This window comes from Ascaphus truei, chromosome 8 (assembly GCF_040206685.1).
Source record: "Ascaphus truei isolate aAscTru1 chromosome 8, aAscTru1.hap1, whole genome shotgun sequence".
Classification (NCBI taxonomy): Eukaryota; Metazoa; Chordata; class Amphibia; order Anura; family Ascaphidae; genus Ascaphus; species Ascaphus truei.
Window position 1 is genome coordinate 30,272,916 of NC_134490.1, and position 19,405 is coordinate 30,292,320.

Consider the following 19,405-nt stretch of genomic DNA (forward strand, 5'->3'; position numbering starts at 1 on the left):
GAGAATTGGCTCTTATTTGCCATCCAAATTCTATGTCTCTGGGTTTAATTCTTAGTAAACAAGGGAAAGAAACGAAACCCCCAATTTGTTGCACACTAAGTGAAAAAATAATGTGTGGTGCTTATCTTAAAAAAATTATTTTTATTTTTTAAACATTTATATTAAAAGTAAGGCTGGGGCCATGGTACTGCAGACCGTGCGGAGGCGTCCGCATGCTGAGCGAACAGACTGCCTTAAGGCAGTAAATACAGAATAGACAGCACTCAAAAGCGTATAAATGAATATGTACAGGGTGCCTTCGGAACACAGGGGGACCCCAATTCCCCCCATTGGTTTTATTTTTCCCCCACTGTCTTTGTTTATTGTTCACTCCCTTTCCCAGTGTTCCCTGTCCCCTACCACCCTCACTGTAGGGTTTTTGTCTACCCACTAATGCCACATCACTCCAGGTTTAACTTTATTATCTTGTGCATACATTAAATTATTCACTTTGGCATTTACCGTGTTGAATCTATTATTCTCTGGTCAGTGAGTGCTGGAATCTTAGTTTGTATTTACTATTGCCTTAAGGCAGTGTTCGCGTCCGTGCGTGCGCGCTGAAGCAGGAGGGGGCGCGCGTTGTGTGAGAAATCAATTAAACTGATTTCTCAGCGCGACAGACAGGTCACGTGAGCGGTTCGCCCAGTGAGGGCGGACCAGCTCCGTGGCGTCACTAGGAACGCCCCCCACGGTGCGTCTAGCATGGCCAGGGAAAGCACCCGCTTTCCCACAGCCTCAGCGCGCCTCCGCACGGGAAAAGGCGCCATGTCCCGGGCCTAGGTCAGCATGCACAATACACAACATACAGTGTGTTAATACCACCTCAGGAGTAAATCTGCCAGAGATAGGCAGTGTTTAGTATAATCCCATCATTTAATACAAAAAAAGTGGTTAGATAACACAATGAGTTAGAGCAGCGGTGCGCAAAGTGGGGTTGCGCGCCCCCCAGGGTTGGCGTGAGACGTTCTGGGGGGTGGGGTGGGGTGCGTGGCGGTTCCAGTGGCCACCGAAGGCATTTAAATTAAATGCCGGGGATCGCGTGAAGCCTCTCTAACTTCACTTACCTTGTCTCCAGCGAAGCGTCGCCATGGCAACCCGGCGTCAAATGATGCCGCGGGGTCACGTGACGTCATTATTGTGCACTTGTCATGCTGACTTATTTTTTCTAGAAAACATTTCTATTAAAAGTAACATTTTAAGATAAGCACCATTACTCTTACCACACATTACTGTATCTCTTAACCCAGTGTGCAACAAATTGGGGGTTTCTTTTCTTTCCCTTGTTTACTTATTGGGACACTACCCCTGTCAGCACCTTCCGCCTTTATTTTTGGGTGCCAGTGTTCTCTGCTTAGGGGCACGTTTCTGCCTCTCACAATAGGTTTAATTCTTATCGTATTTAGTATTTTTAAAGTCAGTCCCATATTTTTCACCTACAGTATTAAAAAAAATGACAATACTTTTAGTTCACTTTGGTCCTAGGATTGACTGCCCATTTTACCCCTTGTGATACAATGCTGGCCCCTCTGGATTTGAAAGGGGCAGTCAAAGGGTTAATGAGCACTGCCTTTCTTACCTTCGCACACTGTCTGTTGGTGACATCGCATCGTCCCAGCTGTGCCTTCTAGAAGTCGACAGTGACCTCACCAAGATAGGAATGGGCTCCTCAGCCTCATTCAGGTCTCCCTTTCTGTGGGACCCTTCGTCACACTCACCCAGAGACCCTGCCAACACGCGCCCTGGGGTGGCACCCTCCCCATAGTCCATGGGGCAGATTAAGGGCTTGGTGTATGTGATGATGACCTCCCCCTTATCGAAGCTGATGTTGGTCTCTCCAGCCACATGGAAGGCTGCAGTGGCAGTTGACAGAGGCTTCTGTTGGTCAGTGTATTCTGTCGTCTCCGGGAGCTCCAGGTCCTTATAGTACTCTGTGCCTCGGTGCGAGTCCAGAGAAGCCAGGTCCTCACTGCTGCTGACCATATCGTTGAAACAGTCATTCAGGTCAACTGAGAGATCATCCTGGAAAGAGAAGAGGATCAACTGACCACAGGATCTCCATGACAAGTGCAATCATCTAAGCATCTATACCCACTTGACCTTGCCCTATAAAACTTGCTTTTCCATGAACTCCTTCTGTGTCTGTATGTCTCCCAACACAACTGTTAGATTGTAAGCTCTTCTGGGCACGGACCCCTATAACCAATGTTTCTCTCTATGTATTAAGGACTTATCCATATTATTCCTCCCTGTATTTTGTAACTTGTATATTATCTCTTCATACATGCTTGGAGCTATGTAAATAGTGATACAATATAACACAATGTTTGAAATTCAAATGGTGAACTATTCTAAGAATGCAGTGTTAAAAACGAATACTAAGGGGTCTATAATAAGGGGTCTACACCCTTCTCACATGAGGACTGGTATGGTTTACTCTTTAGGACAAGGTATTTTCATCATGCGTCTCTATGCGTCAATCTATGTTATAAGGAGCAATAGGAGGAATTTTAGGGAACTGTGTATGTGGAGCAATATGGGGAGTTAGAGGGTGAAGTCATGGAGTAATAGGAGGAGTTATAGGGAGCGGTTATATGGAGTAATAGGAGGAGTTATAGGGAGCGGTTATATGGAGTAATAGGAAGAGTTATAGGGAGCAGTTATATGGAGTAGTAGGAGGAGTTATAGGGAGCGGTTACATGGAGCAGTAGGAGGAGTTATAGGGACGGTTATATGGAGCAATACAAGTTATAGGGAGCAGTAGGATGCAATATAGGGAAAATATAGGAAACGGTTACATGGGGCAAATAAGAGATGTTAGAGAAGGTTTTGTGGGGGAGTGATTATATGGACCAATAATAGGAGTTAAAGAGTTGGGAACTGTAGTATAATCCCATAGTTCCGCTATATAACTCCTAACTTCCCAATATCTCAGAGGGAATAACTGGAGCAAAGTACGTTACTCTATTAACACTGAGAGAATCAAGATAAAATTGCTTCTCTTTGCATAAAAACATACAAACCTAGAACTTGAAGGCAGATCAGAACCACTTGGAAAACCTAGTCTGCTTATTTCCTATCTTCTATAAAACCTCAGGCCCTGTGATGCTTTGGCGTTCTTTCATATTTAGGATAGTGTCATGTCTATCCCAAGCATGTTTGCATTCCCTTACTGTATTAGCCCCAAACCATCTCTACTGGGAGGCGATTCCACGAATCCACCACCCTTTCCACGAAGAAGGACTTCCTCGCATCGCCCCTGAGCCTCCCACGCTCCAGCTTCAGAGAATGACCTCTTGTTCTAGCACTTCTCTTTCTCTGAAACATGCTTCCCTCCTGTACTTTGCCGAAACCCTTTATAACAATGTTCGTCAACTAGAGGCTATAGAGGTTATAATGTATAACCTTGTTCACTTAATGTACTTGTATTTGTAACCATGTAGTTGTTATCATAACTCTATGCCCAGGACATACCTGAAAACGAGAGGTAGCTCTCAATGTATTACTTCCTGCTAACACATTCTATAAATAAATAAGAGGTTGGATTGCAAACAAATTCTCAATATGAATTGCCCCAAGCAGGGGCGGATTTCCCCTTAGGCCCAGGCCTAGGCTGGCAACATTTTGGGGCAGCAAAAATGTCCGCCCCCATATGCAAATGCCGCGCTCTCGGGCTTGATGGGAAGGCACTTACCTGTAGCGGCCGCCTCCTTGCTGCCGCCCTCCTCCTCCTTTCCGAATTGCAGAGTCAAATGACGCCGCGGACGTCACCAACGTGATGTCACACGGTGTCTCGTTGCCATGGCAACGTGACGCCGTGTGACGTCCACAGCGTCATTTGATGCTGCGGTTCGGAAGGAGAAGGAGGGCGGCAGCAAGGAGGCGGCCGCTACAGGTAAGTGCCTAGGGGTGGAGGGATCTTCAAATCCGCCGCTGGCCCCAAGAGCGTTGCAATGTCATTTAAGATATTTGTAATTGGACGTATAAATATTTTACTTACATCTTGCACTCATCTATGACATCGTTGCCATATATTTATATTAACCATACTTAGAAGTGCGTTTCAGTATTAAAAATGCTACTTAACTGTACAGAAATTAGCAAACGCAGACAGCCCAAGACCCTTCACGGGCCGGATTGAAGAGCCCTGCTTTATAATCTATTTGAAAGTTTCTATCAGACCCTCTCCCGCCTTCCCTCCCAGGTTCATCAATATTGCCCCAAACGTCCTTGACCCATTAAGTTCTGTACGTACCATGGATGAATTTGCTTCTATAAGACGAGCTGTACAGTAGCTGCCTGGCAGTGTTATAAATGCAGATCAGAGACAGATAAGGATCTCTCAGCTCTACTTTTAGTTTTGTGCTGACAATTTTGGCTGACTCTAAAACATTTTTGGTTTAACTCTTTCATGGCCGCAGTTCCCCATCAGCCGCTCGGTGACCGTTGTCAAAGATAGAACAGACGTGTCAACTCTCGCTGATTTTTAGCCTGATTGTGTCGTTGACTTCAGTGGAATTTCACTGATCAAAATCAGCACTGTTCCCTAATCGTGCCATTTGTGGGGGTCAACCCTCCCTGATTTTGGTCCTTGGGGGTTGGTGGGGGAAAAAATGGCGGCTCCCTTCTTTATGTACAATTACTTTAAAGGAGCAGCCTTAATTGGCACCACATTTTTTTTTATACTTGAGGGAAGCAGGGGGTCTCTGGAGCTGAACCGCGTTCAATTCAGATGCGAAGACCCCCCCCTCCACCCCCCCCCAGCTACCCACACATGAAAAAACAGGGCAGGGGGAAGTTTGCCAGAAAGCAAAATGAGCAACAGAAACTGCTCCATTAAACTGGTTCTTTTTACATTTAAAATGACTTTGTAAAAAAAAAATTGTGGTTTAGTAGTACATTTTAACCCCTTCGAGTTGTGCACTGAAGGGGTTACCTGTCATCCTCTCCAGCCAGGAAAGGGTTAAGTAAATAAGTAGACACAACAATTTGAGACATTTGGGAATTCTTTACATAATATCGAAACCAGCGGATTCTTTATTGGGTTATTTCCAGTAGCGTCAGTAATGACTAAGGACGTTAAAGTTTTTCTGTTCCTCTTTTATTTAATGTTTGTCATTCCCCTGTGTCTATCATGAGGGAAAAATCAGATCCAGGGACAGACTCACCCAGCCCAGGATTACCATTTTCCCATCTCACGACTGTCCCTGGGACAACCAGGACTCGTTCAGCCCTTAACCCTTACTGCGGTAATGCGGTGCAGGCCAGTTTGGAAGTGAAAGGGTTAATGACCTCCATTACGGGGTCACTATCACATCAGTGATATAACTCTCAGGAACCAGGTCCTGGGTGCCTTATTGCTTCGCAAAATGATGCATATTTATGAAGAGGTGCCAAGCGAGCAGCTATCCCGCTCATTTTCAGTATTCATTTGGGACCGGTTGTCCTGTTGAGCTTAACCTGTTCTAAAGAGACTTACTGGTTTAGTTGTCAGTGTAACCTTCTGGACAGTTAAACAGTCATCCAATAGGACGCCACAACGTCATCAATGATTTTGTGGCTTCCTATTGGCCTGCGTCACTCGAAAAAAGTGTCGGCCATTTTGAGAAGGGGAAAGAAAACACCGGCAACAAAACCGGTAGGGATCTCCGGACCGCGGCGGGTGTCCTCAGAGCTAAAAATAAGAGCGTTTCAGCAAACGTTGAGTAGACAGGCTTGCTGATTTAAGGCACCTTCGGGTCCATTCCGTGGAATAAGGAACCCCCTCATTATTAATTGTTTATTTTAATTATGTAGAAAGATTGCAACAAAAAGCATCTTATTTACATGCACTTTCTGCATCAAATGTGTTCTGTTTTGATGCAATATGTGTTTTTATTCCCCCAGGCGATAGAGAGTCCATTCTAACAAGTATATAAGGAGAGAGGGAGATGAGAAAAAAGCCCCCCCCCTCACTTTCTCCTCTCCTCCCTCTTACTTTTTCCCACTCTCTCTTGTTCATTGTCTCTGTCTCTCCGCCTCTCTTCTGCATATTGTCAGCACTACGTAAGAAAACGTATGATCTGGTAGGGTGAGGCCCAGTAACTTACCTTTTCTTCATTCATAAAGAAAACCTCATCCTCGGCGACCAGCGAAGGGGAACTCAGATCTGCGTCGGGCGTCATGCTCCGTGAGTCCGGGATGGCGGAAAACTCTGTGCATGGTTTACACTCTGACGCTAGAAAGGAACACAGCGGAGACGGGTTAAATATGAGAGATGCAGCGGCTTGTGATATATACACCGTGTACAGGAAAAAAGGGACCCCTGTCGTTTTTCATCATATCTTATATATTTCTCATTCCCCATGAATATTTGCACAATTGTAGGTCTGTTACGTAGATTAACACAATATAAGAAGCACGATGTAGACAATCAACTGATGTTAACTACATTGATGTCACTGTGTTATGTCAACAAGTACCAGATACACGGCGGTAGGTTCATAAATGTGTTAAACTGTTGTAATCTAATCTGAAACACTAAGCTTACTATAATGTATGGTTCAAAGTGTGTGTTCAAAATCTCCTCCTGCTGAAACACGCACCCCACGATGAGAACGCCACTGTCTGATTGCATAATCGATAACGCGTTTATCCAGCTGGTCCCAATCCTGAACAATACCTTGTTTTACAAATTAATTTTGTACGTCCATACTTTATCAGTAAGCGTTTTGGACCATAATTGTTGCTCTGTCTCAAGAACTTTATAATGTGCTTATCTTCTTCGCTAAACACCATTCTGTAACTAATATTTATTAGTTTATCAAATAATTCTTAAATGTAACAATCTACAGTGACAAACTTTTTCTGCAAGATATGACAAAAAATAAAAGTGGTCCGTTTTTTTCTAAACACTGTGTGTGTGTGTGTGTGTCTATATGTATAATATATATATATATATATACAGTGTTCGACAAACCTATACATTTGCACGCCTCGGGCGAGTGGATTTAACATCGTGGCGAGCTCCTATTGGCCCAAGCAGCACACGTGTGGTACTAGGTGGCGAGTACATTTTTTTGTTCGGCGAGTAGATTTTTTGGTGATTTGTCGACCAATATATATATATATATATCTTCTTCAGCCTTTGACGATCCACTAGTAGGAGAAGGCATCCCAATAATTATATATTGATTTATTTATGGAGAACAAATACTGTACATATTGCCGCGCTCCTCCCTTTGTGAAGTATGCAGCTGGTAAAAGGATTGGCCTTTCATTTATGGAAAACAAAGAACAATTCCTGCGCTCCTACCAATTGGGCTCAAATATACTAGTGACTTTTTTTTACATTTAGAGCCTAAGTCTGTGTAACAAAGAAGTCATTTGGTTGCATCTTTTGATCAAAACATGATTTAAGCCGCCAACCTCGTCAAGGTAAACTCTGTTTAGCAGGTACCTACACTATACACTATATATTTCAGAGTGCAGAACAACGTAGGGGGGGGGGGGGCAATAATGTACAAAGTATAGTACATATAAGTAAGTTGACACAATATGAGACAGTAGGAAAGGAGGCCTCTGCCATGAAGAGCTTACAATCTAAAAAAAAATATATATATATATATATACAGCTAAACCCCGTTATAACGCGGGTCTCGGGGTCCACCCCGAGACCACCGCGTTACTAACGGGGTCGCGGAAAAAAAAATGGCCGCCGCTTTAATGCAGATTCATCCCGCGGGACAGGAGATGGGAGCGGGCATGTCCCTCCGCTCCCCGCTTCCCCCTGTCACCGCGGGACAGCCCGCGGGGCAGGAGATGGGAGCAGGGATGTCCCTCCGGTTCCCGCTTCCCCCTGTCACCGCGTGACAGGCCGCGGGGCAGGAGATGGGAGCGGGCATGTCCCTCCGCTCCCCGCTTCCCCCTGTCACCGCAGGACAGCCCGCGGGGAAGGAGATGGGAGCGGGGATGTCCCTCCGGTCCCCGCTTACCTCTGATCCCTCCACGTGCCCGGTGCTCCCGCTGCCTGCATGGAGGTGGTAGCGGGGGGTTTCTTCTCCCCACCGCTGTCCCTGGCGCTCCCGCTGCCTGCGCGGGAGGAAGGGGGGGAGCGGGTGGTGGTGCTGGTCGCGGCCTTTCCTCTGCTCCGACCCCACCCCCCGTCTGTGTAGAGTGAGAGAGTGTGTGTGTGTATGTATATATGGGAGAGAAAGTGTGTGTATGTGGGTGTGAGTGTGTGTAAGTGTCTGTGAGTGTGTGTAAGTGTGTGTAAGTGTCTGTGAGTGTCTGTGAGTGTGTGTAAGTGTGTGTAAGTGTGTGTGAGTGTCTGTGAGTGTCTGTGAGTGTCTAAGTGTGTGTAAGTGTGTGTAAGTGTGTGTGCAGTGTGTGCAGTGTGTGCAGTGTGAGCAATGAGCCGTGTGTGTGCAGTGTGCAGTGTGCAGTGTGTCAGTGTGTGCAGTGTGAGCAATGAGGAGTGTGTGTGCAGTGTACAGTGTGTGTGCAGTCTGTGAGTGTGTGTAAGTGTGTGTGAGTGTCTGTGAGTGTCTAAGTGTGTGTAAGTGTCTGAATGTGTGAGAGTGTGTGTGAGTGTGTGTGAGTGTGTGTGAGTGTGTGTGAGTGTCTGTGAGTGTGTGTAAGTGTGTGCAGTGTGCAGTGTGTGTGCAGTGTGTCAGTGTGTGCAGTGTGAGCAATGAGCAGTGTGTGTGCAGTGTGTGTGCAGTGTGCAGTGTGTGCAGTGTGTCAGTGTGTGCCGTGTGAGCAATGAGCAGTGTGTGTGCAGTGTGCAGTGTGTGTGCAGTGTGTCAGTGTGTGCAGTGTGAGCAATGAGGAGTGTGTGTGCAGTGTACAGTGTGTGTGCAGTCTGTGAGTGTGTGTAAGTGTGTGTAAGTGTGTGTAAGTGTGTGTAAGTGTGTGTGAGTGTCTGTGAGTGTCTAAGTGTGTGTAAGTGTCTGAATGTGTGAGTGTGTGTGAGTGTGTGTGAGTGTGTGTGAGTGTCTGTGAGTGTGTGTAAGTGTGTGCAGTGTGTGTGCAGTGTGGCAGTGTGTGCAGTGTGAGCAATGAGCAGTGTGTGTGCAGTGTGCAGTGTGTGTGCAGTGTGTCAGTGTGTACAGTGTGTGTGCAGTGTGTCAGTGTGTGCCGTGTGAGCAATGAGCAGTGTGCAGTGTGTGTGCAGTGTGTCAGTGTGAGCAATGAGCAGTGTGTGTGCAGTGTGTGTGTGCAGTGTGTCAGTGTGTGCAGTGTGCAGTGTGTGTGCAGTGTGTCAGTGTGTGCCGTGTGAGCAATGAGCAGTGTGTGTGCAGTGTGCAGTGTGTGTGCAGTGTGTGTGCAGTGTGCAGTGTGTGCAGTGTGTCAGTGTGTGCCGTGTGAGCAATGAGCAGTGTGTGTGCAGTGTGCAGTGTGTGTGCAGTGTGTCAGTGTGAGCAATGAGCAGTGTGTGTGCAGTGTGTGTGCAGTGTGTGTGCAGTGTGTGCAGTGTGAGCAATGAGCAGTGTGTGTGCAGTGTACAGTGTGTGTGCAGTCTGTGAGTGTGTGTAAGTGTGTGTAAGTGTGTGTAAGTGTGTGTGAGTGTCTGTGAGTGTCTAAGTGTGTGTAAGTGTCTGAATGTGTGAGTGTGTGTGAGTGTGTGTGAGTGTGTGTGAGTGTCTGTGAGTGTGTGTAAGTGTGTGCAGTGTGTGTGCAGTGTGGCAGTGTGTGCAGTGTGAGCAATGAGCAGTGTGTGTGCAGTGTGCAGTGTGTGTGCAGTGTGTCAGTGTGTGCAGTGTGTGTGCAGTGTGTCAGTGTGTGCCGTGTGAGCAATGAGCAGTGTGCAGTGTGTGTGCAGTGTGTCAGTGTGAGCAATGAGCAGTGTGTGTGCAGTGTGTGTGTGCAGTGTGTCAGTGTGTGCAGTGTGCAGTGTGTGTGCAGTGTGTCAGTGTGTGCCGTGTGAGCAATGAGCAGTGTGTGTGCAGTGTGCAGTGTGTGTGCAGTGTGTCAGTGTGAGCAATGAGCAGTGTGTGTGCAGTGTGCAGTGTGTGTGCAGTGTGTGTGCAGTGTGTCAGTGTGTGCAGTGTGAGCAATGAGCAGTGTGTGTGCAGTGTGCAGTGTGTGTGCAGTGTGTCAGTGTGTGCAGTGTGAGCAATGAGCAGTGTGTGTGCAGTGTGGCAGTGTGAGCAATGAGCAGTGTGTGCAGTGTGTCAGTGTGTGCAGTGTGAGCAATGAGCAGTGTGTGTGCAGTGTGTGCAGTGTGAGCAATGAGCAGTGTGTGTGCAGTGTGGCAGTGTGAGCAATGAGCAGTGTGTGCAGTGTTTAAACGGGAGCCACGGGAAAACCGCGTTATAACCGAATCGCGGTATAACGAGGCGCGTTATAACGGGGTTTAGCTGTATTATTTGGGCAGTGCAAAAAAATATTTTAGGGTCTCTGTTGTCTAAATCGAATAAGCCTTAGATTCTTGGTCACGTGTAATTATTTTCTGCATTAGGACGCAGCGAGTTTATCGACATTGTGAGCAGGACCAGGCGTGACCCTTCTTTACATGGATCAAAAAAACAATAGGAGGCAGACTGAGAAAAGATCAGAGAGCGTAAGAAATATGTATCCCCTGCAGCAGTGAATGGGTTAAGTTCCCAGCATCCTGGAAGTGCAGCTTAGCACTGATATACAACGCTGCGCCCATGCAGGGTATGTAAACAAGCCTAGCAGCAATAATTCTGTGAGAGAGGAGCGTGGCGTGTGTGTCAGGCTCTGCTCTTTCTTGTGATCGGACCGTTAATAGATGTGTTTTTGCCACTAGGATTAGCCAAGAACAAAGCGTTCTCCCAGACACAGGTGTCGTTTGGCCCTAAACAGGAATATATTAGGGGGTCATAGCTGCAAGCGTAAACTCTGTCTGAACTTTTGGGTGACTCCCCAAAAATTCAGGCAGTGTCCTGGCCCTCCCCTTGTAGGATAAGGATAAAGGTGGGGTAGTGATGATAACAGCATAAACGTCAAGCTCCAGTGTCACACAATGGCATTTTAATGTGCTGATTTTTAACAGTAAGACTTTCTTGATGCCCATGAGACACTGATGCTAAAAATCTGTGAGTCTGACTCCAAATCAGTGGGACTTGCAGAAAACAAGGGTGAGATGACATATTGATAGAAGCAGCGCACAGCCATGGGAGTCAGGATCACCAAAATTGAGTCTAAAAAAATCTCTTTGTTTTTCAGACATCGGTAAAAAGGAGTCACCAAAGGCACTCCTACGCATTTCGCGCCCAATGGTGCTTTAGCAAGGAGTAACAAACCAACCTTAATGTGGATTTTAAATACCCTCCAGTGTTCCCGGTCCCATGCGCGTCCGCCACGATGTCACACGCACGCAGGAGCGCCCGACGTCAGATGCATCTCGCAAGGGACCTGAATGCGGAAACACATGGGTTGTCAAGGCAACCCAGGGTACAACAAAGTGAACAACCGGAGGTTCAGGTTGTTGTACTCTGGGTCGCTTAGACATCCCATGTGTTTCCGCATTTGGGTTTCTTGCACGATGCGTCTCAAGTCGGGCGCGCCTGCGTGCAAGTGACATAATGGCGGATGCACACAGGACAGGGAACACCGGAAGGGTATTGAAAATCCCCATTCAATTGATGAAGCACCATTGGGCGTGAAACGCGTAGGAGTGCTTTTGGTATCTCCTTTTTACCATGTCTGAAGAATAAAGAGATTTTATTTTATACTTGTAGCCAGGTCACCTGATGGTTACTATTCTGCTCTTGGGCTGGCAGTAAACCCTGAAACAATCAGGTTGCCAGTAGTTGGTATGGGGTTTCCCCCCTCCCCTGTGGTACTGCACTTGAGTGACAGCAGGGGATGGTACATCCTGTTGTAGCTGAGACAACAGGTGCCCGCCTCCTGTCTGTACTTAAGGGCAGGACCACCCTAAAGTTAGGGGTTCCTTCCCCCTCTGAGTAAGGCAGGCCACACAACAGGGAGCCTGAAATTGGGGCCTTCCGATGTGCTCTTCCCTCCCGGGGAGAGTGAGGGTGGACCATACCTCTACCTCCACTAGGGAGGTGGGGAAGAGCTAGGACAGCTGCGGGTGCCCTTGGCCTGTAGTGGCGGTCCAGGGACCATCATCCGTTGAATCCGGAGAGACTGTATTGGGCAGATCCTGCCTTGTTCCTGATACTACAGAGTATGGTAATAAACCTGTTCCTGGGAGAGGTAATAAGTTCTACCGTGGGAGATCACCTTCAGTTTCTGGAGCCTACGGCAGATGGAGGCGCTGCACTGCTAAAGATATACGTGGGGTATGAACCCCAGAAGCCTATTCCTGTGTCCCCACTACCATCGACTCAGCCCTCCTGTTGCCAGCAGGTATATGCACCATACACCCTGTAATGGCCCCTATCGGCGATTGGGTGGGGGAAACACCGTTACATACTCGATGGCCCAAAAGTGGAAGTGTTGAAGATTGACCTATGTAGGGGTCGCTCACCTCTGCGATAGGTACAGTATATACCAGTTCCAAATGTGTGAATCAGTCTCATTTCATTTCGTGAAAGCTCCTTTGAATTCATGAAACTCTGAAATGTTTGTAGGTTAATTATCAATTCACAAGAGGGAGATCCCACAAATGATTTCTTGTAGAGGTGGATCCCATGAAAGTCTATGTGGACAAATCATTTATTGTAAAAGGGATCCCATGAAAGAGAGGGACTCAGTAGAGGGGGATCACTATTGGGGGGGCTCCAGAGTTCTCTCCAATAGGGAGACTCTAATAATTACTCAAGCTAATGTAAAAAATAATGATTGTACGTTCTTCAGGTTAGTTCAGCCCTAATTGTATGAAGTCACATCCCTTCGTATCCTGGGAGTTGAAGTCCTGGTCTATACATTTTCCAAAGTGGAACTTCAAAAATCTCATAATGCTTGTGGCGTGGAGGAATTAGAAACAAGTGTTGGATTGAAACGTTGTTAGCCGACAATTATTAAAACCCCTCCAGAAACCAAAGTGTTAATGTTTCTATGTCTGCAACTCCTGGGGTTATAAATCCTGCCCGGGATGAATGAGTTTGATCGGGAGACTCACATACTTTCCTATAGGAATAAGGGAGAGATGGATTTAGTGTTGATGTAATATGTTTCCATTGCACACGATGCTACAGTCTTCTGAGTGCATGGAAGCAGGCCCATCGTACCCGGCCAGACACAATGGCAAGCAATCTGAGAGAGGGAGTTAGCCGCAGTGTCTATACCCCATCTGTGCCTATCCAGCCATAACTGAAGAAGGGGGGCTGATGAGTTTGTATAGCAAGGCTAAATCAAGTTGGCTTTGCAGTCTGCTTGCGGTTGAGTCAATATGAAAGAGATTTGTTATAAATGTTACTACAGACAGCAAAACCACTGTCTAAAAGTGGAGTGAAGTAAGTATATTATGCTATTTTAACATGTAAAAGAAAAAATAGTATATATAGGTAGAGGTAGAAATATACTTCCACTGCAGCAAGGGATTCTGGGAAATGACATGCAAATGAGCACACAGTGTCACTTTTTGCCTCAAAAACCATTTTTAACATGGTTCCCTATAGGCTTAAGCTTGCTGCATGGTCACAGCTTTGAGCACAGCCAGGATTAATATATGTTATAATGTCTATGCATGTGTGTGTGTGTGTATATATATATATATATATATATATATATATATATATATATAAAGGCTTTATATATATGACCGTAGCCTTTATATATATATATATATATATATATATATATATATATATATATATATATATATATACACACACACACACATGCATAGACATTATAACAGTAAAAGGGTCTAAAGGTCGGAGAGTATTATTGAACTAAGTCTTCTCACTGCAAAGACACATCTCTGCCACTCCTCCCGCGGCACTAGTCTAAACAGACAATGAACTTGACAGCCTGGCAGAGGCTGCAGGGCACAGAGACGCAGTGACAGAGCAGCGAGGCTGTTTGCATTTGGGAGAACACTGAGCAGGGCCGGACAGACAGACTCTGTTTTATGGCCTCTTTACTGACAACCATAAAAGGATACAGATGGGGGGAAATGTGTCTCACAGCCAGGAGGAATCCCCAGCTCCAATACACCAGGAGGAAATACTCTCTTTAACCCCTTTCCTGCCAGAAAACTTTGAGATCAACAACAAAAAATAGTACTTTTCCCACTAACCCTCTCGCTGCTAGAGGGGCCTGTAATGCATTGCTGTGACCGTTATACCCTTGTTACTGTTATGTATGTCTATTTATTAGAAATGAGTGAGTCGGGATTGTGGAAATCGAAAATCCCACTCAGTGCGGATCTTGCAGCATTTGCCCCTTCCTATAGAGTCTGCCCTGCCACCAGTCTGTGTCAGCAGAAGGGAGGATTGGAGTGTGTGAGGACTTAGGGGCCTGGTACGGAGGGACACAGAGAGAATAATATATATATATATATATATATATATATATATATATATATATATATATATATATATTTATATATATATATATATATATATATTTATTAAAAAAAACACTTATATAATACTATTGGTATAGGCAAAGGGCAGAGAAATCTGACTGATCTCAGTCTATTAGTCAATCAGTTCCAGTTGGGCTTGGTTACCTGTTGTTGGGTATTATTTATAATATATTACAATATAGGTGAACAGAGAGATACCACCATCTGACCTTTCTCTACTCTCTGTAATAACTATGTGTATGTGTATTATTACAGAGAGTAGAGAAAGGTCAGATGGTGGTATCTCTCTCTGTTCACCTATATTGTAATATATTATAAATAATACCCAACAACATGTAACCATCACTGTCCTCTAGGGGCTAAATAGGGCAGCTTTAGGACTTTTGCAACACACAGAGTTAATCGTCCCTAAAGGCGAGTGACTGTTTTCCCCAGAGAAGGGGGGAGATAGAAGTGCTCCCCAGCTGCGGAAGCTGGTTACAGAGGACCTACAGAGGAGTTTCTCTGGGCTCAACGTGGGGCTGAGTTCCCCTAGGAAGAAAGGACGACAAGGCCATGCTGAAGCAGGGAAGTCTGCTCCAAAGGACTGACCGATAAGCAAAAACACTTTATTTTTGTATGCAGAGACTGTGTTATATTGTTGCATATGGCCAGGGCATGTTTTGGCTTGGGAACCAGCTTAGCTGGCTATGCAGTTAGTGACGCCGAAAGCTATGGTGTAGTTAGCTTTCCCTAAAGAGAATAGGTGTTATTTTTATGTGTTGTTTTGATTTAAAGGGATGGTGGGCCTGTTAGCATATGCTTTAATCCCTGTAAATAAACCCCATGTAAGAGAAGTACGACGTTTCCTGCCTTTATCTGGGACTAAAAGATGCTACAATGTGGTGTGGGCATCACAATATATATATATATATATATATATATATATATATATATATATATATATATATATATATATATATATATCATAGAGATAGCACCATCTGGCATGCTTTGTACTCTATCAGTAATACAAATTTACTTAAATACCAGTGAGTCAATCAATTCCTTCATGAAAAATATACTAGTTGCTACTTCTATATTCAGAGAGTACAACGTTTCAGGTCCAACAGGGACCTTTCACCAGGTACAATAGTTGAGGTGCTCTTCCTCACATATATATGAAAATTACTCCAAATGACTGCATTCTAAGAGTACATATTTTTTATTTTGCAGGAAATCAACACAGGAAGCAGGTCGCTCAACGATTCAGGGATCACAACCTTCGTCAGGTGCCACGTTTAGTTTCCGGCAAAATAAAAAATATGTGCTCTTGGAACACAGTAATTTGGATTCATTTTTGGATGTGAGGTAGTGCATCTCGTCTATTGTACATTACATGAAGCAGACGAGGGGCGGGTGTGACGGTGAGGGGCTACCCAGGCCATTAATAAAGGTATTTGGCCCGGCTGGGTGCCCCTGAGCCATATTGGGGAATTGTGATTGTCAGCTCTTCAACCCAATTATGGCAGGTAACTGCATTTGTAATAAAGGTGTATATGTATTTTTACTGTTCCAGGAGTGCCAACCAGCGGAGAGGTGCAGGGCGTCAGTTTCAGGGGGTGATTTTACGGTAAAATGTTGTCAGGGTGTGTTTGGGTAGAAGGGGGCCAGTGTTGCGGGTTACCCCGAAACATGTACTCATGTGCCATAACCCTCACACTGGACAACGATCCAGGCATGATCCCAAGTCCTGAATCGTCCTGCTCGCTTGTCCATGTTTCACCCGCAGGCAAAAAGGTTATGGGACAAAGGGTGACTGTATTTTTTGTGCTCTTGCAAACTGTGTGTATGCTACCTCTTGCTTTGGGAGCTCGCAACTTTCGAGTCTCCCTCTATGCTATAGGACCCCGCAGGATACTATACCATAGGCTCAATCAGATCCCACCGCTACCACCAGAAAAAAGCCTGTCACGGGAGACCAATGCTTTTAACACCAAAATACCCGGATCCTTTGATTGAGCAAAGCAAGAGATAAAATAAATTGTAATTTATTTACAGAATTAACATACACAGCTTGATTTACAATTACAACGAAAAATACACTTACTAGTTACGCTGGTTACAGGATGGATCTTTCACTGCATGATGAATCTTGTTACATGATGGAACTGCTTCCTGATGAGCTGCAGGGTTTTTTATACACTAAATAGTCCTATACTTAACCCATGCAGCCAATCTACTCCGTGGGAATAATTCCTTCCCCCTATCATGGAACTGCCACTACTTTGCAAACCTGGCAGAGGGGCTTCTCAGTCTGCTCTGGGCAATTGCCAACTTTGCACCTTGGCCGCTTAGCATATGAGGCCAATCCCCTCTACCTGGTGCCGCTCAGTCTGGGCAGAGCAGCAATTTGCCAGGGTGGCTTTGAAATTCCCTTCCTTTCCGCATCCTTGCTAACAAAAGGTTAAACACCTCCATATCCTGGATCACCTTTGAAGTTGACCAGGAGGGCTTATTGAAGTTTTCCTGCCTTCCCCCCTCCTTGCTAACAAAATGTTTAACACCTCCATATCCTGGATGGCCTTTGAAGCCCAGAGGATGGAGTAACCCCTGTTTCCCATGCAAATGGATTTTTATCCATACTGAATTACTTCCTCTGAACCTTACTTTAATACAAAATATAAACATTGGGTACTTTTAAAACCATTTTCTTTTCCACTTATACAGAGAAACCTTGCCATATGATAAACTGAACCCTCCCCCTCCCCCCCCTCAACCCCCCCTTGGTTCTTTTTTTGTTTTGGGCATATACCGGGGACCTTTGAATGTAATTCAATTCCCTGCCCAGTCTTACTGTTCTGGTCTGTGCTGAAGCAGGGAGATTTGGCGGTGAGCTGTAACTGCTTTCTAGGGTGGATTTTATCCGGTGGTCTGTGTTCCTCATGTCCTCAGTAATCTGGGGGGATTCCTGAGTAGATGTTTCGGGGTAACCCGCAACACTGGCCCACTTCTACCCAAACACACCCTGACAACATGTTACCGTAAAATCACCCCTGAAACTCTTTGACAAAGGGCATCCGCCCGAAACGCGTCAGAGTTACTCTAATACCCCCTTTTTGGATGTCTCCCTTGTCTACCCCTCAATAAATTGGTTTTTACTAATTTTAGGTGTGCCGTATCCCAGTTGTTGTAAGTTTAAGTTTTTAAGTAAATAAAGTGTTGTAGTATGGGGCAGTAAAGTAGGGGTACTGTGTTGTGTACCTACTAGTTCCATCACATTATGGACTGGATTCACTAAGTGCGGATTATTACACTGCATCCCTGTGTTAACTGACCTTAGCAATTAATGTGGGTCAGTGGTGCATTGACTGGGAATACCTACCAGTTAAGTTACAGGGCTTAAATCTCCCCTGGGGGAATAAAAATGGCTGGAAAATGTTGTGGCCCAATAGGAAGCGGCGACATCGTGGGTTGTGTCTTCCTATTGGACGGCCATTTAAATCCCCTTTAAAAACCAGGAGGTAATACCGGTAACTTCACCAGTAAGTGTCCCAGGAATGGGAATGATACTTTCATTCTTACAAGTTCTTTTATTGTGTGTATTGCCCCCAAATTATGTTGAGTTTATCTCACCTGTAACAAGGCCTTTTTTAGACTTGTTCAGAAAAAAACACCAGTGTTATTCCAGTTAATGGGGACAAGAAAGGGTAATAAATTGTAGGTGCCGTAAAAATATATATACATTTTTTTTTTTTTTTAAAGATCTTAAGTGATAAACCTATGGGTTTGTGCAGATTTTATGTTATGTACTGACTGTTTTATTCTTTCAGGTCCCTCCACAGAAGAAACAATAATATTTAGAGTCATTTTTACAGTCTTCATGTTTTATAGTCAGGATGAATCACTGGGGAATTCTTTTAAAGAGACAATTCAAGCATGTGATTTTTTTTTTAAAAATTGCAGATTTGTTTTCCCTACATACTGTAGGATTGAAGCAGAGTGTCTCCAGAGCTAAACCCAATTAATTTCGGGGACCCCCTGCTTCGGAAGATACAGATCTGCATAGGCGGTGCTGGTAGCTGGGGTGCTCAAAGCTTTCGTGCCCTGCGGTCCAATAGGAAACCGTGACGTCATCCGGTTCAGCTTCCTATTGGCCCGCGTGACGCGGGAGCTTTAAACTTTGACGAGATACCGGCACCCCCTTTGGAGGTAGGTATGTCAGGAACCAGGGGGTCCCCCCGGAGTTGAAATGAAGGGGGTTCAGCTCCGGAGACTGCCTGCTTCAAACCTGTGTAACAAAATAATAATGAAAAAGGGCACATGCATTGCTCTTTAAAGCAAACACGCCCTGAGGTGGTGGGAGCAAGGGAGTTTCCACTACTTTTTAAAAATGCTTTGCAAACATATTGCTTTTATTTGATTGTTAACCCCATCAGTACCAGAGGGGCCTGTAATGCGTTGCTGGCCTCTCTGGCACTGATGGGGTTAAGGGGTCTTTGTTAATAAATCCTTTTCTTCATCACCGCTTTTTATAATGGGGTCCAAAGAGCAGGCTTGTTTGACAGGCTATGGGTTTCTTGTATTTAGCCACCTCACGAATACTTTTTTTTGTATCTTCGATTATAGGATACACGCCAACATGTGCCGCGCTGTACAAGAGGGTGCCAGGGATGCTTGCGAAGCCACTTCTGGTGTGGAATCGTCAAACCATACGTTTGGTGCTTGACTCTGCCAAGACCAGCACCTTATCCACTACACCGCACCTCCTCTTTGGAATTCATTGATACATATTTATGGGATCCCCCGCTGGAAGAAATTATTTGACCCCATAGACTCTAATGAAATCCCCCTTTACAAGAAATGATTTGACCCTATAGACATTCATGGGGTCCCCACTACATCTCCTCCCTTTCTGGTGTTCATAGGTGCCTCACACGA

General features: G+C 45.2%; 1 protein-coding gene across 5 annotated transcripts in view; it reads right to left on the reverse strand.

The window, feature by feature from the left end:
• The window catches only part of ARHGEF18 (Rho/Rac guanine nucleotide exchange factor 18), a 123,851-nt gene that overhangs the window by 86,303 nt on the left and 18,143 nt on the right, over nucleotides 1–19,405 (reverse strand). For all 5 annotated transcript variants that reach the window (XM_075611090.1, XM_075611088.1, XM_075611091.1 and 2 more), the window contains 2 exons: nucleotides 6,126–6,253; nucleotides 1,616–2,058 (listed from right to left, as the gene is read on the reverse strand). In XM_075611090.1, the coding sequence (XP_075467205.1) occupies nucleotides 1,616–2,058; nucleotides 6,126–6,200 (518 nt within the window). In that variant the 5' untranslated portion in view covers nucleotides 6,201–6,253. The remainder of the gene's footprint in view (nucleotides 1–1,615; nucleotides 2,059–6,125; nucleotides 6,254–19,405) is intronic.